The sequence below is a fragment of the Oryzias latipes genome, chromosome 17, assembly GCF_053564925.1.
Source record: "Oryzias latipes strain Hd-rR chromosome 17, Olatipes_Hd-rR_3.1".
Lineage (NCBI taxonomy): Eukaryota > Metazoa > Chordata > Actinopteri > Beloniformes > Adrianichthyidae > Oryzias > Oryzias latipes.
Genome location: NC_136253.1, coordinates 20,115,351 through 20,137,231, shown reverse-complemented (window position 1 = coordinate 20,137,231; position 21,881 = coordinate 20,115,351). Strand labels below are relative to the sequence as shown.

The 21,881-nt window shown below is 39.5% G+C and overlaps 1 protein-coding gene across 1 annotated transcript; it reads left to right on the top strand.

Annotated features, from left to right (window-relative positions):
* The first annotated feature begins 311 nt into the window (after window positions 1-311).
* angptl1b (angiopoietin-like 1b) lies at window positions 312-20,306 on the top strand. The gene is made up of 5 exons (XM_004078981.5): window positions 312-574; window positions 7,599-8,434; window positions 13,321-13,514; window positions 16,045-16,315; window positions 18,577-20,306. Exons 2-5 carry the CDS (start codon window positions 7,615-7,617, stop codon window positions 18,762-18,764), a joined length of 1,473 nt encoding a protein of 490 aa, XP_004079029.1. The 5' UTR covers window positions 312-574; window positions 7,599-7,614; the 3' UTR covers window positions 18,765-20,306.
* The last annotated feature ends 1,575 nt before the right edge of the window (window positions 20,307-21,881 follow it).

Here is a 21,881-nt window from a genome sequence, read left to right as displayed (position 1 = left end):
CCCAGCCAAAGCATTCCTCCTATTATTTTTCTAAAGCTACTGCATCCTCCGTTATTAGATTAGAGGTGATAGGAAACAGATTTGCAAGGGGGGAGTATGTAGCCTATGAGAAAAAGTCAAATAAATGAAGCTGGATGGTTATTGAAGCGAAATCTGCCTGTAAGACATTTTCCGTTATAGCGTGAGACAAATGAGGATTGTAAACAAGATTTTTTCAGGAGGATAAAAGGATGATAGAAAGCAGTGGGTGACTTCCAGCCAGCTGGACTCATCACTTCTTTATAAAATGTCTACTGCTCCAACCATACACCAGAGGAGAAGGCAGGACCAAGCAAGTCTCTTCAAGCTGCAGAGGAAAAATCCCCCCCCATCGGCCTTCCTCTTTTCCTACACGGACCACCCTCCACCGTTCCCCACCAGAGGAGTGCGTCTGCTGGTGCCACAGCTGTAAAGAGCGGGCCTTCACTCTCAGTGAAAGCAGAGGCATGAGTGTGTGGAGAATGGAAGGCGCAAGCCTGCGGTGGGAACACAACTGAGTTGCAGTGAGGAAAGCTGGCTGAACCCACTGACACAGGTGAGATTTCATTTCTATCCTATAATAATCCCTAAAGCCCAGTCTAAACGAATCAATTTTAAAATGACCTCGCAGTGATAAACAGGGTTTTCTTAAAAATTCTGTAACTTTGCATGCTGTAGTGTCCTCTTACAGTGCCTTTATTAAATCATAGCTGATTCTTTATGCCTGTAATTACAGCACTATGTTTCTGTCTTGTAAGCTTGCTGCCAAGAAATAGTCTGTGACGCAGACATCTGCAGTCCATCACAGGCTGCTTTGATCACCTTGTACAAAGCCTTTGTGTTTTCGTGTCTCCTAAGCAGACAGGCCTGATCCTTGTTGGACTCAATCATGAGATCATTTGTACGGGATTTGGGATCTAATAGGCCAAAAGCTTCAGTGGAGTTTTGATGAAAAGAAATGTCAGTGAGTTTGTGTCAGTGATGGGTGAACTAAGACTTTTGGCTCAAAATAAAGTTTTTTTGTTGTTTTTGTTGCAATGAGGAAGAAGCAGTGCTGGTTATTTCTGATTGGAAATGATACATCAACATAAAAAAAAGGTTTAAAAAAATGTGAAAGTGCGTTTGATGAAGAGAAGGACGATGGAGTGAAATGTGCTGGTTGGAACCGCTGGTGGATGAGATTTATGGCTCTGACTGAGGAGCCTCTATGTAAACACTGTCACTTCTGTCAGGGCGGAGACTGTCAGATTCATATTGCAAGCGCTGGAGTCATGCAGTCGTGCCAGCTGTTGGGGGGGGGGGGGGGGGGGGGTATTGACTAGATGACCTGTGACTGCGGAAAAAAAAAAAGTCAAAAAGCGTCAAAAATTTGAAATCCAAACTGCAACTTTAAGCAACAAATAGGAGCCAGCTTTCCTGGCAACACTGCAGCTTATTTTGGCTCAAATACCTGTTTTCTATAATCTAAATTAAGAAACTGACAAACTTAGAGGGATGATTTATAAGGGGTGAAAATGAATAAAAGTATACAGTTTAAATTAAAGTGATCTGTTCCATTGAAAATAGTGGGAAACTCTCAAGAGGATGCCAAAACGAGACCACAGAAATGATTTAAAGCTGCCGCTGTGGTTGTCCTGACATCACCTATAACTGGTTCTTTGGCATTCTTGTGAAATTCTTGATGGATTTCTTTCCAAAAAGTGTCAGCTTTACTCAGAAGTTTTTAAACTTACTCTATCATCAGCATTACCTTTCAGTCAGGATTGTATTGACTGTTAGTAAAAGCCATTTAACAGCCCAACTGTGTCGATTGCGCATAAAAAAAGGGCTCCTTCTGTGAGCAAGCACCATCTCCACTTCATTTAGTGTCATGTCAAAAGCAATAAGACCAAAAAGGCAAACTTTCCTCCAAAAAAATAGACTCTAGAAGAATAAATCAGAGGTTTTCTATTGAAACTGCAGCTCTTTAAACTCACCATGTCCACCAGTTTATTACAACAGAGCTCAAGCAAACATCCAACCTTTTTCTTTAGGAACTGAAGGGCCTCAAGGTGTTTTGGAATACAGAAGAGAAACCATGTCCTAGAAAACGACAGATTTTTTAAAATCCATGCTGAAAACGGCATGATCATAATTAAAAGACTAAAGCGAACAAATTGCAATTATAATAAATCAAAATATGATCGAAGTGCGACTTTGGGAAACATTTTACAATGATCACAATTACATATAGTATGATAATGGCCTTAAGTGAAGCTTTTCTAAGTGTTGGCTCAAGTAGCTTTACGTGCTTTCCTCCTCACTAAAGCCCGCATCACAGAGCCACTACGTACATTTTGCACATAGTGGGTGGATGTAAATTGGTCATGCGTGAATATACATGGAAAAAGTGTGAAAAGTTGTGGTCTTTGTGTGAATTTTTCACAGACGTATCACAAATAAACCACGTCAAAACCGCAAAAGAAGTATGAATGAACCACGTAAATAAACGTAGTACATGAACTGTGCGTGATTATTGTGCTGTTTATACGGTGCCCCTTTTTTTCCAACCTTTTGCCACATTTCAGGCTGCAAACATAAAACTGTAATTTTTTGTGAAGAATCAACAACAACTGAGACACTATACTGAAGTGGAACGAAATGTGTTGGATATTGCAAACATTTTAAATAAATAAAAAATGGAAAAATTGGGCATTCAAAATTATTTAGCCCCCTTAAGTTAATACTTTGTAGCGCCACCTTTTGCTGTGATTACAGCTGCAAGTCGCTTGGGGTATGTCTGAAGACTGAAACGTTTGCCCATTCCTCCTAGCAAAACAGCTGGAGCTCAGTGAGGTTGGATGGAGAGCGTTTGTGAACAGCAGTTTTCAGTTCTTTCCACAGCTATCGATTGGATTCAGGTCTGAACTTTGACTTGGCCATTCTAACAGCTGGATATGTTTATTTGTGAACCATTCCATTGAGGATTTTCGTTATGTTTCATTGTCTTGTTGGAAGACAAATCTCCGTCCCAGTCTCAGGTCTTTTGCAGACTCCATCAGGTTTCTTCCAGAATGGTCCTGTATTTGGCTCCATCCATATTCCCCTCAATTCTAACCATCCTCCCTGTACCTGATGAAGAAAAGCAGGTCCTAACCATGACGCTGCCACCACCGTGTTTGACAGTAGGGATGGTGTGTTCAGGGGGAGGATGTGTTGCTTTTACGCCAGATATAACATTTTGCATCGTCGCCATAATGTTCGATTTTGGTTTTATCTGACCAGAGAACCTTCTTCCACATCTTTGGTGTGTCTCCCAGGTGGCTTGTGGCAAACATTAAACAACACTTTGTATGGATATCTTTAAGAAATGGCTTTCTTCTCGCCACTCTTCCATAAAATCCAGATTTGTGCAGTATATGACTAATTGTTGTCCCATGGACAGACTCTCCCACCTCAGCTGTAGATCTCTGCAGTTCATCCAGAGTGATCATGGGCCTCTTGGCTGCATCTCTGATCAGTCTTCTCCTTGTTTGAGCTTAAGGTTGAGACGGACGGCCGGGTCTTTGTAGATTTGCAGTGGTCAATGGGATGTTTAAAGCTTGGGAAATCTTTTTGTATCCAAATCTGGCTTTAAACTTCTCCACAGCAGTGTCTCAGTGTGTTCCTTGCCTGCCTGGTGTGTTCCTTGTTCTCCATGATGCTCTCTGCGATTTAAACGGACCTCTGAGACGATCACAGAGCAGGTGCATTTATACGGAGACTTGATTACATACAAGTGGGTTCTATTTATCATCAGTGGTCATTTAGATCAACATTGGATCAGTCAGAGAGAGAGAGCTTGCTGCACTGAAAGTAAAGGAGCTGAAAAATTTTGCACGCACAATATTTCAGTTTTTTTATTTGTTAAACAAGTTAGTTTGTTAAACTTCATGATTGTGTCCCACTCATTGTTGATTCTTGTCGAGTCTTACAAACGAGGTGACAATTTTACAGATTCATAACTAATAAGAAAGTAATAATGACAAAAAAGCTTCCAGTTGGCTCATAGAAAGCCTGGTGTAATGTAATAAAAAAATAAATACTACAGTCTTCTCAAATTTAGCACAATTGTTTGATACTTTTAACGGAAACATTGAAAGTATGCAGTAAGGAGGCCACTATTCACTAACGATAATGGCAGAACGTGTTATTTGGTTTCGAATGAGAATTGTTGCATCCGTACTTCATGTTACCCAAAATATTAGCAATCTTGCAAACATTAAATGAGCTTTGTTGTATTGTAATTACATTTTTTTTATCATTCCCTGTCAAAAAAAAAAAAACTTTGAGTTTTCATTTGCTGCAGATTTGATTCTCAGGTCTCAGAGAACTTTATCTTGTATTGCAAATGTAAATAAACGTTACTATGTTACAAATGCTTTGGAGGAAAGAACTAAAAGTTCCTCAACAACTCGAATTTCTGTGAAAGTTTAAAATTATTGCCAGAACTTTCGTCAGGCTTAAATGACTCTTAATTTTTCAGAAATAATTGATTTTCCTGTAAGGTCTGGAATAAAAGATGTAAAAATAAGAAAAAGAAAGAAAAAAGATCTCAACACTTGCTCACACTTGGACACCTGATACAGCCATGGTGAAGGTCATTATGGAAAAAAAAACGTATTGGAGACTGTAATGAAAACATATGAGCACAAATTTCTGGCAGTTTGGTGGAAGTCTTTGTAATAGCTTGTAGCAGAGAACAACTCGTGCCAAGAAAAGTCAAAGTTTTAAGGTCTGCTTCTTTTCACATTTACTCCTGATTCTTGGTTGCTTTAAAATAAAGCAGAGAGCCCGTCATTTCCCACAACAGCTAAACTCTGTATCTGACTCACAAGAAAAGTCAACTTAAACTGGACTAAAAAAGAAAACAATGCATTGTTCTTTTAACATCAAAATAAACAAAATACTTTTTAAAATGTTAAATTAAAATCTGAAAATCTAAAAGTGGGGGTCTGACAGTTATAAAACATTTTGTTGCACATTTTTTCTCACAGTTTTTCTCTCATTTGTTAGAGAATTTACACTTTATTTACAATATTAAGAACGCCAGGATTGCCGACCCTGTTTTGTGACTATCTGTGAAGGTTCCCAAAACTCTTGACTGTTGATTTCAAGGACACATTTCTGTTCTGACGACTCATTTTGATTATTTAAAGTCCTCATCTTTTGATCTTTTGTAAAAGGGTTCTCAGTGGCCTTTTAATTAGGGCTCTGCTGTTTTTAGCCAAAGAAAGACATAGTTTCTGCAGAGCGGCAGTAGTTCATCAGAAATTCACCTATGAGTTGTGATCAGGACTGTTGGCCCGAAGTAAGCCAACTCGCACATCCCATCATCCATCTGTTTACACTCTCTTCCACCAGCTTACAGCCCCTCATACTCCCAACCTAACATTAGGTGGGAGCAAAATGGCGAGCAATATCAGAACTATCCAGCCATACAGTTTTGATCCAGATGCCTGTTCTGACGAGGAAAACAAAGATGAGGGGGAAATTGACAGTTGTGACAATTTTTACATTACTGTTTCTAACCTAAAGCTCATTTAATCCAAACTTCCACACAAACAAGCTTCATGGGTCTGCTAATAAAATGGCTGCTAATAAATGAGTTTGCCTGTGTAGCACAAACACAAAATACATGGCTTGAGCTTAAACACAAGGTAAAATGTTACAACTGAAATGTAACACTGGGAAATAAGATCATAAAAGTGACTCAAATGGTTTAAAACATTTTACAATTTTAGACAAAACCGTTCAAACCCCCCAGGGGTTTGAGAACAAAGAAGAGTGCACTACCAATAGCAGGTCTTCGTTTACTAACTTCTTTCCTTTTTGGCTTTTCACTTCAGCAGGGTTCGCCACAATGAATCAGATAAGAAAAAGTGATTTGACCGATCGGGTGTGGCTATCTTAGATTTGATGTCTATATTTAGTTTGACAAAGATTTATTAAGTCGGATCCCTTTCCTGATACAACCCTCTGTATTTACCTGAGCTTGGGACCGCCACAATGAGACCCTGGCTCATTCTGGCTTGGGCCAGTTCATGGCTACATAAGGTGTGTATGCAACATTAAAATTAAAAAATGTGAAAAAGAATACATAAAAAAAAATTCTAGCATTAAAAGTCTTAAATGAGTGAACATGTGAGCTTTTGGACACTGTTTCTAGTCAGTGTCCGTGTCAGATAGAAAATGGTGACAGTTGATTGACACTCCGAAAGCAGATCCTTGGTTGTTGGATGGAGCAAAATGTTGCTCAGCAGTTGGAGCAGAAGCTTCTGAGTTGCAAATGGGACACAAGCTTGGTCAGAATCTAAAGTTGAAAAGCTTGACCTGGACAATATGTTAGTTGTGAATTTGCAAAATCCAATTTCTCAACTATGGCTGTATTATATGGCCAAAAGCCACAACACTGGAATCTGTTTACTCTCTGTTGTTGCTGCCACTGCAAGTACTGTCTTTACCATGGCAGATATGTCATATATTGAAATTGTCTTTCCAGAAGTAGTTGTCATCCAAGAATTACTGACTGTGTAGATATATTTTTAGTAGCCCACAGACACGTCAATCAAGCAGCTGAAACTTGATTGCTGTTCTTCTGATTTTCTATGTAGAGGCAAGAGTTTAACTCTCAAATTCCATAGAATTTTGCCACAGATTTGACTTACTTTCCCTGGGTTTTACATCGCTGGACACTTTTTTTTAGAATGTCAAGAGGCACACCCCTGTAATTCTTTCTCTGTCAATATCTCAGCAACTAAAAATATGCTTTAATTAAAATCTATTTTACTTACATATTTACTTGAACTTATTTGGGTCAATTGTAACGTTTTTGACACTATTACAACTGCCCCAACAACTAAACAGCTAAAACCCAACTAGACTAAAAGAAAGCTAAACATTTGCATACTTGACATGATACATGTTTGATAAGTTAAACTATAAGGCAAGATACGTAATTACAAAAATGTTGTAAATAAAAAAAGATACTTTATTACCTCGAAATTACATTTTACCTTGTAAATTGTAATTATTTTTCATGTTCAGGCTAGGGAAAAAATTGAGCATGTGCAGTGTGAAACAGATAACTCTTACTTGTTCCTGATTGGAGAAATTACAAGTGTTACAACTGACCCTGGTCTCCCTACATGGATCTAGTCTACAAGTGGATGCATCAGAATGGGACAGACCAGGAAGCTTGTGGCCTGCCATTGTAGCTTCTATGTCACAGCAACAATCTTTTTCAAACATCTTTTTTTCATCTGCTCCTCATTCACAACAACTTAAATAAAGAAATTCTTAGAAATGCAATTTTAAGCCCACTTTTCCGATATAGATGTCCTCTATTATGAGAAATGCCAAAAACACTTCAAATCTGCACTAATACCTATAAAGAAAAAGATTTTCATCCGCATTTGTACTTTTCTATAGGGTAAAACCAAAAGCTTTAGTTTTTGTGTCAATAATCTGTGGTACTAATGAGATGGCAAAAAAAAGAAAGCAAATATTAAAAAAAAGAATCTATTTTTGTTGACGCTTTAATGCCTTTCTCTGTCTTACAGATCTGCAGGTTGTTTGATGATATTTTGTGGGGACATCATGGGATCTGACACGTGGACCCTTTTGATTTTGTTTGGTCTGTCTCTCTGGAGTAGCAGTCAAGCTTTCACCAAGAACCCCATCCTCTCCCGGATACGAAGGGCTCCGGAGGCCAACGATGAAAACAAAAAGTGCTCTTACACTTTCCTGGTCCCCGAGCAAAAGATCACAGGCCCCATCTGTGCCGCCCGTGGCTACTCCACTGACAAGGACCGGGTGACGCGCCTGGATGTGGCAGCGGTGCGTGACCTTCTGTCAAAGCAGCGCAGGGAGATGGAAACTTTGAAGTTGGTGGTGGATGTGGACGGCAACCTGGTGAATGAGATGAAGCTGCTGAGGAAAGAAAGCAGGAACATGAACTCCAGAGTGACCCAGCTTTACATGCAGCTCCTGCATGAAATCATAAGGAAGAGGGATAACTCACTGGAGTTAGCTCAGCTGGAGACACGCATCCTCAACGCCACCACCGAGTCACTGCGCCTGGGCTCTCGCTACAGGGAGCTGGAAGCCAAATATTCTGCCTTGTCTGCAGTCGTCAACAATCAGTCCGTGCTGATTGGAGCGCTGGAGGAGCGCTGCATGCAGCTACACAGTCGCAGGCATGAGCAAACACCACTGGGGCCTCCGCTGGTGCAGGTGGTGCCTGAGAACATTCCAGTCAGTGTGCCACGTTTCACCAATGAAATTACAAGGGTCAACACCCGCGGGGTGGCACGTGAAAGGGGCTCTCGCTCCGGACCCTCACCTACAAGCAGCACCCTTGAAGTCTCAAAGTCTGAGAAGAATTTCAGTTCAGAAGGTGAGTTTTAGAAATGTCTTGATTTGTTTTGTCAATCTTGTCTGTTTCAACCAATGGCATTGATTTCAATTCAGTTAAGTTCATTTTTTAAAGTTGACTTAACATTTACTTAGAATCTGTTTCAACTAGAAAAATATGTTATTTTGTTTGATTGGGTTAGTTCAGTTTAAATGAAAAGGTCACCATTCAATTTAAATAAATGTGCCAGTTCACAACAACAGCTTTTTTAAAGACCTATTCCAAGGAACATTGCATGTGAGTCAGGAGCGGAAAAACACGCTTTTGAATGACAGCCCACAAGCTTCCTGCTCCACTCTATTCTGATGCATCCATTTTGCAGGGGGGCTGTTAGCTAGTGGAGGAGAGTGTCCCCAGATGGAGATCGGGAAGTGGGTTGCTCCACGCCAATGGTCCCACCCACAATACAGAAATGAATTTCTAATATACTCCTCCCGCTCTGCAGAAACTGTTCTTGAATTCCACACAGGTCTTTTTCATTTGGGCTAAACACTGTGTGGTCTTAGTTAAAACACTAGATAAATAGATCAAAAGATGATCGGAGTGGGACGTCAAGGGACATATCATAAAAGCAGCATTAAACTAATGCGTAATTCAATGTCAGTCAAGATTTTTATAATTCTGTTTGGTGACAAAACATTAAAATTAGGCCAACTTTTTTATATTTTATGAAGATTATTATTAAAACTGAAGTTTTAATCATCGGTTTAAAGACAAGAGAGAGAGGATTTCACCACATCTTCACAATTTTAAACCTTCTCAATGTGTGAGAAACCTGGGCGTACTTTTTGACTCTGAGCTAAAGTTTAACCCACACATTAAAAATGTCGTTAAGACAGGATTTTGTCATCTTAAAAACATTGCCAGAGTCCGCCCGTTCCTCTCTCTTGCCAGCACAGAGGTGCTGATGCATGCTTTTATTTTCAGTCGTTTAGATTATTGTAATGCCCTGCACTCTGGTTTTCCCAAAAAGTCTATTTCAAATCAACAACTACTGCAGAACTCAGCACCACGAGTTCTGACGAGGACCAGAGGGCGGAAACACATTACACCAATTTTGAAATCACTGCATTGGCTCCCTGTGCGTTTCAGGATTGATTTTAAAATTCTTTCAATGGTTTATAAATGTTTTTATCGTCTTGGGCCTTCTTATTTAAATTATATTCTTTTATAGTATGAGCCCTCGCGGACACTGAGGTCCTCCGGTGCTGGCCTATGAGTTGCTCCGAAGGTGAGGACCAAAACTTATGGTGAGGCTTCGTTCTGCCATTATGATCCTCGCCTGCGGAACAGCCTGCCGGAGAACCTCAGGGCCGCAGAGACTGTAGACGTTTTTAAGGAGAGGCTCAGGACCTACCCTTTTAATTTAGCTTTTAGTTCATTTTAACTGCTAATTTATTCTATTAGTTTTAGTATAGGCTATTTTATGTATTTAATTTCATTTTATGCATCTCTGTCTCAATTTTATGTTTTTATATACATCTTATGTCTTTAATTTTAGTATCTTATCATGATTTTAGCCCCAGTGTTTCTTGTAGGGATCTTTTCTTCCAGGGCTTGGTCGGTGGTTGTTGGCACGGTTGCCGCCCTTGCTGGGGCAGCTGGAGTCTAACTTTGCAGCTTCATGGCTGTTAAGTGGACACCAGTATTGTCCCAGTCTGGGTGGGCGCTGTGGCGATGTTCCTATGGCCAGGCTGCCTCCTGCTATGAAGAGATTCCCAAATACTATTTCCTCACAGCAGAGCCAAGCCATACTTGTTTTTTTGTTTGCTTATTTATTTATTTATTGTTATTTAAAGTTACACAGTCATTATTCTTTATACGTGGGGGCCATGGGTCATGTGTTTTAACGGATGGGAGTGGGAAGGGTGAAGGGTCGGTTGGGCTTTTACTGTAATATTGTGTGTTTTCTGTTTTTAATGTTAAAGTGCTTCGAGCTGCGCAAAATGCATGAGAAGCGCTATTTTATAAATAAAGTTTGATTGGATTTGATTTGATTTGGTAACCAAAACAGTGAAAATTTTAAATGTAATGCTACTAATTGAGCACACATCTGGGAGACTGTGGAGAGGAATTACTTCCTTCAATCGGAAGGAACCATCTGCCATGGCCGGGGTCAAAGAGGACAGGAAAGAGTCAGACAAACACAAAAAAAACAAGTAAGAGTGATTAAGACGGTGAAACATTCATCAGGTCAGATGGTCTGATGCATTTTTACATTCATTGTACAGAAAAAAGAGTATTTAACTTCGATTGATGGCTCCTGTTATTGTTGTTACTTTACATTTCTCAGATTTAGGCACAAAGGTCCAGAGCAGTCATGGGAAAGTGTGGAGCGGTCATAACTTTGCAAGCCAACCATAATAATCTATGACCTTGAACACAGCTGGAGATGTGCTTGTGGCCTCATTTCACAGGTTAAAGATGTGCAAAGTCAGCCTGAACTCTGCTCCATGCTCTGCAGAAGAAACGCAGACCGTGATGGAAACAGAAAGTGCTGCAACGTTTGGATGGAGTCAGAGGGTAGTTAAGACGTGACAAGCCTGATTATTCTCATCTGAAGAATTTCCTGACACTTTTAGGTTGCCGGTATCCAACAAAAATAATGAGTTTTTAGATCAGCTTCGTGTAAAAACCATCTTTTGGAAAACAGTTCCACTGCCTGACATGCACACAAAACCTGGGCTGGCACTACAGACTTTTCACACACAGTAACAGTTTTTCTTCAGGGAAGTTAGACAGATTTTTCTTGAAGTGACTATTATTATTAGTTTTATATAATTAGCAGAGAGGCGGTTACTCGCCCGTTGAATAAACCCACTGCTACATGTGTTGTCAATGAAAAGTCCCACTGAGGACGTGTTGAATTACTTTGGAAAAAAGCAGTCAACAAAGACAGTTTAACAAAGTGTCCATTATGGTCCTGCATGTCCAAAAGTAGCCCGGATACAGCTGAACATGTCTCAACTTCCTTAAATTTGATCATTATTAGTAATAATAAATGAATATAAATATAGAAAACTATGGTGATTTGACCAAAAATTGAAAAAAATAATTAATAGATAGAATAGCCCCAATAGGTATGAGGCTGGATCCATTGGGTCCAAATGGTAAATGGACCTGCTTTATGTCAGACTTTTCTGGACTTACTGATGTGTCAAAATGATTTCCACCACATCATAAAGTCCATTCATGAACACTCTTTTACCCTTACAAGTTTGCCCAATGATGAATAAAGTTTAGTTTCAGTTCAAACTATCAAATTAATATCTGTTTTAAAGCCTAAAAAATCCTACTAACCCTTCTTATCTAAAACCAAACATTGACAACCATCCCTAATACAAAAGTGAAAGAATCAATGCCGCCCCCCCCCCCCCCCCGCCCCCCCAGCGTTCACACCAAACATGTGATAAGCATTGAAGAAAATGTTCATGAACTCATATTATTATGGCTCAGAGCGTTCACACTGGACTGTCAGGAACTGTCAGGCGAGAGTTTTGTATTCGGGAGCCAGAAATGCACATTTACATGTGTTTACATAGACTTTTATTGAAAGTGGTGCAGGGGGCGGTGTGAATGTAGCTTAAGAGTTTCATGAAAGGTTTGAGCTCATTTTAAATCTAATACCAGAAACATCAAGCAAATAGGGGAAAAGGGTGATGTTTCCTTACGCACAACATCCTCTATTTTAACAACAGTTTCAAAAAATGTAGCTTGAGAAGGAAAATTTCCTCGTCAGCTTCAAGCTGAAGATCTGGATTTTTATGTTGTTGTTTTTTCTTCATGAAGCTCCAAGTGTCTTTATTTTTGGTGTAATTTCTGGACTGTTACCAAGCTGATTTCCATCAAAACACTACTTTGAAAATAAGGCATCCTCTTTATTTAATCTGGAGGATGAAGGGGGTCACAGTTTGGTCATTTATAATACAATGTTTGTAGATCAAGTGCACAACTATCTTTTTCTTTATGCAACAGAGCTCTAATCTGCATTCATATATCTTCTAAGACAACAGTTTAATGATACTGCCATCTCAGCTGTATGCACACTCATATAGTCATGCTTTAAGGTCCAGTTTTTTCTCAAAAATGCCTTTTATTTAAGTGTCCATTATTAAAAACAAATTTTTAATTGATAATCCAACATTTTAATCTTTTCCCTTCATTCATTTTCTTTAATGTACACTGTTTCCCAACTTGTTTCCTAAACTGGGAAATATATCCCTTGGAAGAAAACCTTTTTTGAAATTAGTTTTTTTTTTTTTACTGCTTACTTTTCCATTTATTTAATGGTCCATATTTAACTTTTTTAATGAACGATTTTGAAATAAACTTAAACTTTTCCTGTTTGAAACAGTTTGTTTACTCTATTTTGAAAGAGTTTCCAGCGACCTTTTTATTATGATTATAACAAGGGTTTTTTTTGCCAAAATCAAATGCTGTGTCATTTTCTAGAACATAGTTTCTGCAGAGCGGCAGTTCATCAGAAATTCACCTCTGAGTTGTGGGCGGGACTGTTGGCGTGGAGCAACCCCGCACTTTTTACCCTCACCATTGCAGAGTAGAGCAGGGAGCCTGTGGCCTGCCCAGCGTATTTTCAACGTCACAAATAGGTTCTTTTTCAAACAGCACAATTTCAATAAAGAACTTCTCAGAACTGCAATTTTGAGCTTAATTTTCTTAATTTATTTCACCCAACATCAGAAAATGCCACAAGAACATGTTACAAAGAACAAAAACACAAAATTCATTGGATCATAAAGAAGGTGTGAAAAACGTCCATGATGACATTTTATTATAGAACATCCCATTTATTTGTGTGCAGTGGGCATGTTTTTTTCCCTCTCCTTGTTGACCCTTTTGTCCTTCAGGTCCTTTCAGGGACTGCTTAGACGCTCAGGAAGCCGGCCACATCACCAGCGGCATGTACCTGATCAAACCAGATGAAACAGAGAGACCTGTGCAGGTCTGGTGTGAACAGAATATTGACAACGGGGGTTGGACTATAATCCAGCGCAGAAAAGACGGCTCGGTTAACTTCTTCAGGAACTGGGATGACTACAAGGTAGTGACACAAACACTTCCTCTGCTCTCTTTGGCCAAGTCCTGGTTGAGCTTGTCCACATGCACATTTAAAGTCAAAGTATTTTCGGATTTCTGAATAATGTGATTCAAGTAACAGTCAAAAACTTATAACATAATTATGAAAAATCAAGTTAGAAAAAATATTTGGCCCAAATATTATTGTGTCTTTGTGCTTGTATACCTGAATATGTGAGTTATTATTTCTTATTTCATGTTTGTGCATGCATAAAAAGAAGAAAGACTTTTAATGACTAATATCTCTGTAAGGACACCAGGTTTTTCCAAATTCCTATGGTAAGAGACCCCTGGCTATAAAACAAATACCAGGTGATGTGTATGTTGAAAAGGAACAAGCTGTCTTAAACTTTCAGGTTTCTTCTGCTTATGTAGCATTAAACTATACCTGGAAGTTTTAGCAAATAATTCAGGAGGTAGCTTTAGTGCAGTGACTGGCTTCGGATGAACACTTACAGGTGGATTTATGCTGGAAATACAATTTTTTAAGTACATTTTTTACCTTTTGAAACTCGGACTTCTTTGGGGACAGGACATCATATCACTTTTTTTAAGGCGATTAGCCCTGAAATAGTTACAGGTTGAGCTTGAATTCCTTCACTAGTCACTATATAGTGCACTATATGGTGGGTTTGCCATTTTGCAGTGCTGCCCAAATGTACAGTCCCAAAATCCAGTGCCCTAGAACTTTCCCAGAAGTCTCAGCAAAAACCCAGTGTGCAGCGATGCTCACTGGATTGGCAAATATCGACTACAATGCATTGCATTTGAAGTATTTGGGGGAAAAAAACTGTTTACATTTTTTTTTTACAAATGATCCAAGTTTTCATCATCAGAAACAGCAGGTTCATAAATATTCTTCATAAAATACCAATATTTAGTGAGTATTGTTTTTGGATTGCTTTTAAATACCAGGGCACTAGATAGTCCCACACTATTAAAGTTTTTAGCAGTTAGGGAGCAGGGAGGGAAAACATGGTGCTGTAGTGGAAAATCCACAAAGAGCAACTTCTGCAGTAAACAGGAGGAAAATATCCTGTTAAATAGGATGAAAATTGTCACAACATTATTCTTCCTAGTAAATCAAATGCATGTTTTTTATGGCATTAAGATAGTATTATAGCACAAGGCTCAGATTGGCCAAACTGTGAGGAAGAACACAGGGCAAAAAAAACGGCTTTATCAAATATTTTGACAATGACGTTTGTTTCATCCTCAAAGTATGTCATATCTAGTTACCATGGCGATAGGGGAGGAACTGTTCTGCATTGCTGGCGTGTAGAGATTTTGTTAACTGTCTGGCACAAATCCATTTGCTGATTGGACAAGCTCCAAAAATTCCCTACTGGCTAAAAGGTTTTGAACCTTCAAATTAAAAAAACTCTTTGAATTTAAAATGGTCTCCTTTTATAATGATTTTTAACTAGAGGGAGAGACCTATATTTTTTTTCAAATCAAAAAAAGACCCTACAAAGTCCTCAAAATCCATCTTTTGCTGTTTGCTCTCACATCAAGGCATCTGATGCTAAGATTGTGAGTCTTAGTACTAACTCTTCCATTAGTGTATTTACTATGTTTTCTAATTTTTATGGCCATATACAGCAGAAGTACCATTACACAAGCCTCTGCTGTTTTGCCATCATCTTGTGAGCCACAGTTCATGTGTTTTTTAACTTAAAGTCATGCATAGTTCCCTTTCAGCAGTCATACTGCTCCTCAATCCATTGGGCTGAGATTTGCATTATGAAATATAAGATGCCACACTAAGAAGTTATGTTCCATAGCTCAATCTACAAGAATGTCTTCCCAAAACCACCTCTACTACGGGTGTCTTTAGATGGATTGTTGGTTGACCTCACACACTCAACTGTAAAGACTTTTCTCATCAAAGCACTCTGAGATTTAGATGGAGTATTAGGCTCCTTGACCTGTAATCCACTATTCCAGTCAGTCTTCCCCACCTTTGCATGTGAAATTGGATGCTAAATTATTCAATTCAACACAAATTTGTCTCAGTTTGTGCACACGAACACACAGACACCCAGCGTTAAACTGAAACCCTGCATCAATCATCATCTGCTGGCTCGCTCAGCTAATCCGCAGTCACAAACCTCAACCTCCTCTGCACACTGAAGTCCTCTGAAGAGCTGGTATCCAGACACAGACGGCTCATGGTTTCTCAGCACAAGTGCTCTAGCCAGTTTTCCCATTAGTCATGAGATCTGTGGGATGTCAGAAACATCACCCCGAGGGTAAATGCTTATTTTCCAGCTTAAGATCAACAACAGACTTTTCTTACTTATTTCATAGACAGGGCTGCATTCTTTATCACAGCTCTTTTTAATTCCTTTTGAAATTTTCCTTAATTATAGTTCTTTTTCCAAAACATCATCAGAGACAGACCTTCCCTTTTGTCCTGCAACGTCTAAGAAACAACCCCCAGTTATTTCCTGTAATCTTTTCTTAACCTCGCCTCTAATTTTCCTCTTATCCAGAGTGGCTTTGGCAACATAGATGGGGAATATTGGCTTGGCTTGGAAAGCATCTACAAATTAGGAAGGCAGGGAGACTACAAGCTGCTCGTGGAGATGGAGGACTGGATGGACAAGAAGGTCTACGCTCAGTACAGCAGCTTCCACTTGGAGCCGGAGAGCGTGGGATACCGCCTGCGGCTGGGCACCTACCAGGGCAACGCTGGGGATTCCCTAAGCAGCCACAATGGTAAACAGTTTACCACTCTGGATCGAGACAAAGACGCCTTCTCAGGTAAAAAGTGTCCAAAAACTGTTTGTGCAACTGCCTTGTATTGTGTTCTCCAATGTGAATCCCTTCATGTTGTGGTACAACTAACAAGGTTGATATTTTTTATGCCAAAACAAGGGTTAGGTCCTACTTACAGTGCCAATACAATTGTCTACAAAGTACAGTTCTTTGGGTTACAAAGGTCCCTGTCTCTTTCATTGGCACAGATTAGCTTGGCCTAATTCTAGAGATGTGCCACGGTGCAGTTTTCTGGGCATGAAAACATTATGGTTGTACTGTGAGTGAAGAACTTACATTTTGTCGTCAGCTGAGCAAAAATACTTTGCAACCTGCGCCCTATTGGTTCGATTTCAATAAGGAGAGATATTAGGAATGCAAGTAACAAAATGTGCGTGAAATAAGTCCATGGTCCTTGCGATTAGGCTCTGATGACATCTTGCATGGTCTGGATGGACTCTGTCGTACCATAGATTAAATAACCCCCCAGAGTCTAGACGCTGATGGTGACTAATAGTTTGGCCTCTAACCACCATCAGAGCCAGACGCTGATGGTTAGAGGCCAGATCATGCCACAGCATTGCTCTGGGTGGGGGGAAGCAGTATACGAAATGTCTACAATGCAGAGACAGACAACCCTTCATAAATTTAAAGGAGAAATATTTGATTGTGATTGGCTGAGAAGAAAGATGGGCTATTTAGCTGTATCAATGTGAAGGCCTTATTGACGATGATGTGTAAAGTGACGGAAAAAAACTACCAATGTGAAGATAAAGGGGTCTATCTGATCTGAAGATAAAGTTGAGCATCTTAAAGTAGACTTGACTTAAACAGACCACAAACACAATTGGTCAGGTGTTTTAGGAAGCTGTAACTCCTCCCCCTGCTTAAAGAAGGACAAAGCATCACCTCCTATTGTATAGGTGTGTGTAGTACCTGTTCCCACTTCCTATGACACCAGAGGTACAGAAGGAAGCTTTTGGAAAAAGGACAAATCTAAAAAAGGTCAAATTTAAGGGATCGGAGAAGATGAACTGCTGTTTTGTTCTACTTAGAAATGCGATGGTTTCCAATTTGTCATTTAAATTTTATTTATTATTTATTTTTAATATTACAACATTCAGTTTTACCTCTACAACAAGACAACCATGAGTGGTCTCCTTCAAATAAACTGCCAGTTTTATAAATCGTATTCGATAGCTCTATTTGCATCACAACTGCAGACGAAACTTTCTTTCTTAACTGCCTGTTACAATTGTAGCTGTAGTCAACATCATAATATGTTAACCAACAGTGATGGAATATTTTTTTAACATAGGGGGAAGTCAAACTTGAATGGGCTGTGGTCTAGTGTATTTGCATGTAGCCGGAGTCCCACAAAGTTTTCAGAAACACATTTACTTCCTTTTGCAAATAAGGAGGAGTGATAACTCACTTGAATGCATGACCTCTGCCACCTTTTCCTCCTTCACTGTGGGGAAGTCAAAGCCCACAAACTATAAAGTAGGCGTCTGCCTTGGGAAAGAAGATTTTTAAGGTTTTTAAACTGTTTGGGAAGATTACATTGATCTTTTAAAGATGCACTTTGATAAAAATTGTGTTTTTGGTGTTTTTAACATGTTCTTGTGACATTTTTTGTCAATTTTGGACATATATTAGGAAAATTATGCACACATTTTAATTTCTGTGTATTTAAATTGTTATGAATCGGGAGCAGGCATTTGAAAAAGATTTGTGAACTCGAAAGTATGATGGCCCGGTCCAAGCTCCGCTCCATTCTGATGCATCCACTTGCAGACAAACAGATCCATGTCTGTCCTTGTTTTCCTCATCTGAGCTGGTATCGGGATCACAACTGTACAGCTGGATAGCTCCAATATTGCTCGCCATTTTTGCTGCACCGGTAAGGTTGGCATTGTGAGTTGGTGGGACTTAGTGGGTTAGTTATGGGCGACAGTAAGTGGGGGCAGGTTTGTTCCACACCAAATGTCCCGCCCATAACTCAGAGGGCAAATTTCTATTAAAGTACTGCTGCTCTACAGCAACAGAGTCCTAGAAGGCAACAACGTAATCACAATTAAAAGTCCACTGAGAACGCCTTTAGGATAGATCAAAAGGTAATCAAAGTAGAACTTTAAATCCCACCATGTTTGGTGAACAAAACAGATTTTTTTCATGTTTTATTTGAATTCCAGCAACACTGCATCTTTGGGGAAATGTGATGATTGTTAAAGCTTAAATATTTTTTTCCTGTTTTCCAACAATAGGCAACTGCGCCCATTTCCATAGAGGAGGCTGGTGGTACAACGCTTGCGGCCAAGCCAATCTGAACGGTGTCTGGTACACCGGGGGCGTGTACCGCAGCAAATTCCAGGACGGGATCTTCTGGGCTGACTATGGCGGAGGGTTCTACTCCATGAAATCTGTGCGCATCATGATCAGGCCCATAGACTGAGACCAGAAGGGACAGCCACAGAAACTATTGCAAATCTCGGACACCAACTTGACTCAACAGTAAATGGACGCTCTCTGCTGGATGAAGCACACCACTGGAGGTGACCAGAGAGCTGAAAGCCATCAACAGCACACATCAACTCTCCTTTTCTAGCCAAACCATTTAAAAAGATGTAGGACAAGCTTCACAAACCACAGCATATGCTTAATGGTTAAAGATATGTAAGAATACCTGCCAACACGTCGCAGTTTATACAAGCTCTGTGCCTGAATGACTCTGTTTTCGCATAATTTCCTCTTTTTTTCCCATGAAAAGGTGCCACAGGATATGAGTGCTGCTTATTCTACCTCACCAAGTAAATATTCTGTTGCTGACACTTAGTATTCCATCCTCTAAAGGTACTTGAACTTGGAAAAAGCATTATCTTAAACCCTATTTAGACCTATGTAAGCTCTATATTCACTTCATCTCATCAGAAAGGCAGCAATTCATCCACTTGATTGCACAAAAACACGACTGTTTTTGTTATAAACCAAGACACTCAAAATGACCCTTTTTTTACTGCATGTTTTGATTCTTAGTCTATGTTCAGATGACCAGAAAGTATAATTTATGAGTATAATTAAGTTATCACAACAGGGAAAAGGGCCAGGTGTCCTAAGGGAGCTTTAAATGATCCTACAGAAAACAAAACCCATTTCCTCGACTGAAAACAGGACAATCATTCTTTAAGTGAGCTTCCATGTAAATTGCAGTTTCATGTTTTTCTCATTTGGAGTTTGATTAAAGTTCAGCTTGAATCTGGGGGGAAAAAATTGTATCATTGTGTGGGGGAAAAAAAGGTGGAATTACGGTTTGTTCTGAGCGGTTTTTGAGCACCAAAAAAATGTGCCGACAAGGCGTGTTAAGAGTTTTAAGCGCCGGGACAGACAACCAGAAACACATTTCTGAAAACCAGACAGGATAGAGCAAGAAAGGGAGAAGGAGGAATGGGGTTGGAGGGAGGGGATGGACTGGGATGGAATCGGTCCAAATTTCCAAGTCATTTGCCACGTTCACCCTCAAAGTCCTGTTTTGAAATGCAGAAAAACCTACATTCTTTCCACAGTAGACGTACTTGATGTGTGTGTTTTTGTTAAAAAAAAAAGGTCTTTGACTGACAAAGTCACGGATCCTTTCACTCTGTAATCACCTCCAAAGATGGAAATCCTCTTAGGGGAACCATCTCAGACGGGATGGGGGTCGAAACTGGGGGTTTGCTTCAAACAACACACATGTAAGGCAAGGGGCCTTATTGGTGTCTGATCTGAAAATAGACTTAAATATTGTTGTAGTTCTTTTTACTTTTTTATTCAACCACAAAGAGCCTCCCACCCATCTCCTTTAATTTTTTTTTTATAAAGGAACAAAACTCAAAATGAGGAAAATAAACTTAAAACAGAAGACTGTTTTCTGTAAGTGAGTGTTTATGCACTTTGTAAAAAACAACAAAAAAAGAATTATTATGTCAAAAGGCAGCAATAAAACTTGAAACCAATTAAACCCCGCGTCTGGAAGTCTCTTTATGGTCTAAGGAACTCAAACAAAAGTTTGAAGTTTCTTTGAAAAACAGTTGCAGAAAAAGTCTGGTTGCTTAGAAGCATGATGTAAATAAACCAAAGCTCCATGAAGATTTTGGCACAGTTTTGCACAAACCAAAGCACTTTTCTTGTTTTTGTGAAACATTCATAAGTGTATCACATCTTCATCTGTACTACTTTTTTTCTTTTTGTTTATAGCCCATGCAGAATTTTTTTCTGTACTTCAAAGACAATGAAGGAAATGATCTCATCCGAATGCGTGTTAGTGTGGGAACTGGGGGATCAGAAGATGACCTCTAACTTCTCAACAGCAACTACCAAAATAAAAGCTTTTGTTTTAATTGAAAATAGAATTTTGAGCTTTAATTAAAATTATTTTTATGCCTGTGTGGGCATGATGTTTTAGTGACAGTTGAATAGATTGGGAAAATGTCTGTCAGGATCAGGGGCATTTTTTTTTTCAAGTTTCACCACATGAGGCAAATGGCAGTTTGTTTTTTTGGTCAAAACCACAATTATTTGTATTTTCCTGTTGTTTTTGTCTTTTAAGGCTAACAAATAAATGTATCTACGCTAGAATTTGTTTTAAATCATTTATAATCCTTTGGTTTCTCCTTCCTGTCTGTTTCAACCTGACTTTGTTAGGAGCTGGTGGTGTAGGACCCAAAAATGCAGGACACCAAGTTTAACATATAAACTTGAACGAGACAAAACCATAGAAAGCAAAAAGGTGAAAGAGCAGACGACCTCACAAGAACAAACTGAAAAACAGTCACTTCTATAGGCTGAAGGCAATCAACTGAAATCAAGTCAGCTGAGGATCATAATTAACCTGAAACTGGTGTAACTGACAAAAAGGGACAATTCAAAGCAAAACATGATCAAACCCATAACATGACAAAATCCTCACATGACAATCCTCACAATTTAAGATGTGCGCCATCCTTTTTGACTCACGGTGTCTTCTGCTTGATTAACATCCCAAGCCTCGATTCCACAGAGCACTACGCTCCGGTTTAGAAAGGCCCAAGCAATTCAGGTGAGCTAACCACTCAAAGTTGGACCGCCAGCGCCTGTGGGGTGTAGACCGTCATAATAATGTGACTACAGCCAAAGCGAAGCTATTAGCAACAACACTGAGGGTCACCCAGCAGCCATTTTTTTTCCACTTGGCTTTTAAAATACTTTGTACAAGTCACTCTGCCAAGGATTGTAAGGACTGTTTGTTATTCCAGTGCCAACCAGACCTTGCTGTTCGTTGTGGGCATCTTTTCCTGAGACACGTTGACTGATAGACAAAAAATTGGATGTTTGGAAACATCTGTGCTGGTTTGGCACTTTCTTTTGTCTTAATGACCTTCCAATCAACGGGTTTCAGTAGCTCAATTTTTCTATGAACCTACAACCAATGGTGAGCCAAAGTTGATACGGATCAGTCTGGCTTAATGGGTCCATTTTACAAAGGAAACCCTCAAAATACTGGACTGGACTGTACCGCTCAGTGGAAACGAGGCTTAAGGTTTCCACTTGATAGCTG

Excerpts from the sequence above, each read along its gene's own strand:
- angptl1b (XM_004078981.5), top strand. The coding sequence starts at position 7,615 with ATGATATTTTGTGGGGACATCATGGGATCTGACACGTGGACCCTTTTG. Across the intron at positions 8,435-13,320 it reads GAAGAATTTCAGTTCAGAAG|GTCCTTTCAGGGACTGCTTA; the intron begins GTGAGTTTTAGA and ends TTTGTCCTTCAG. Across the intron at positions 13,515-16,044 it reads GGAACTGGGATGACTACAAG|AGTGGCTTTGGCAACATAGA; the intron begins GTAGTGACACAA and ends CCTCTTATCCAG.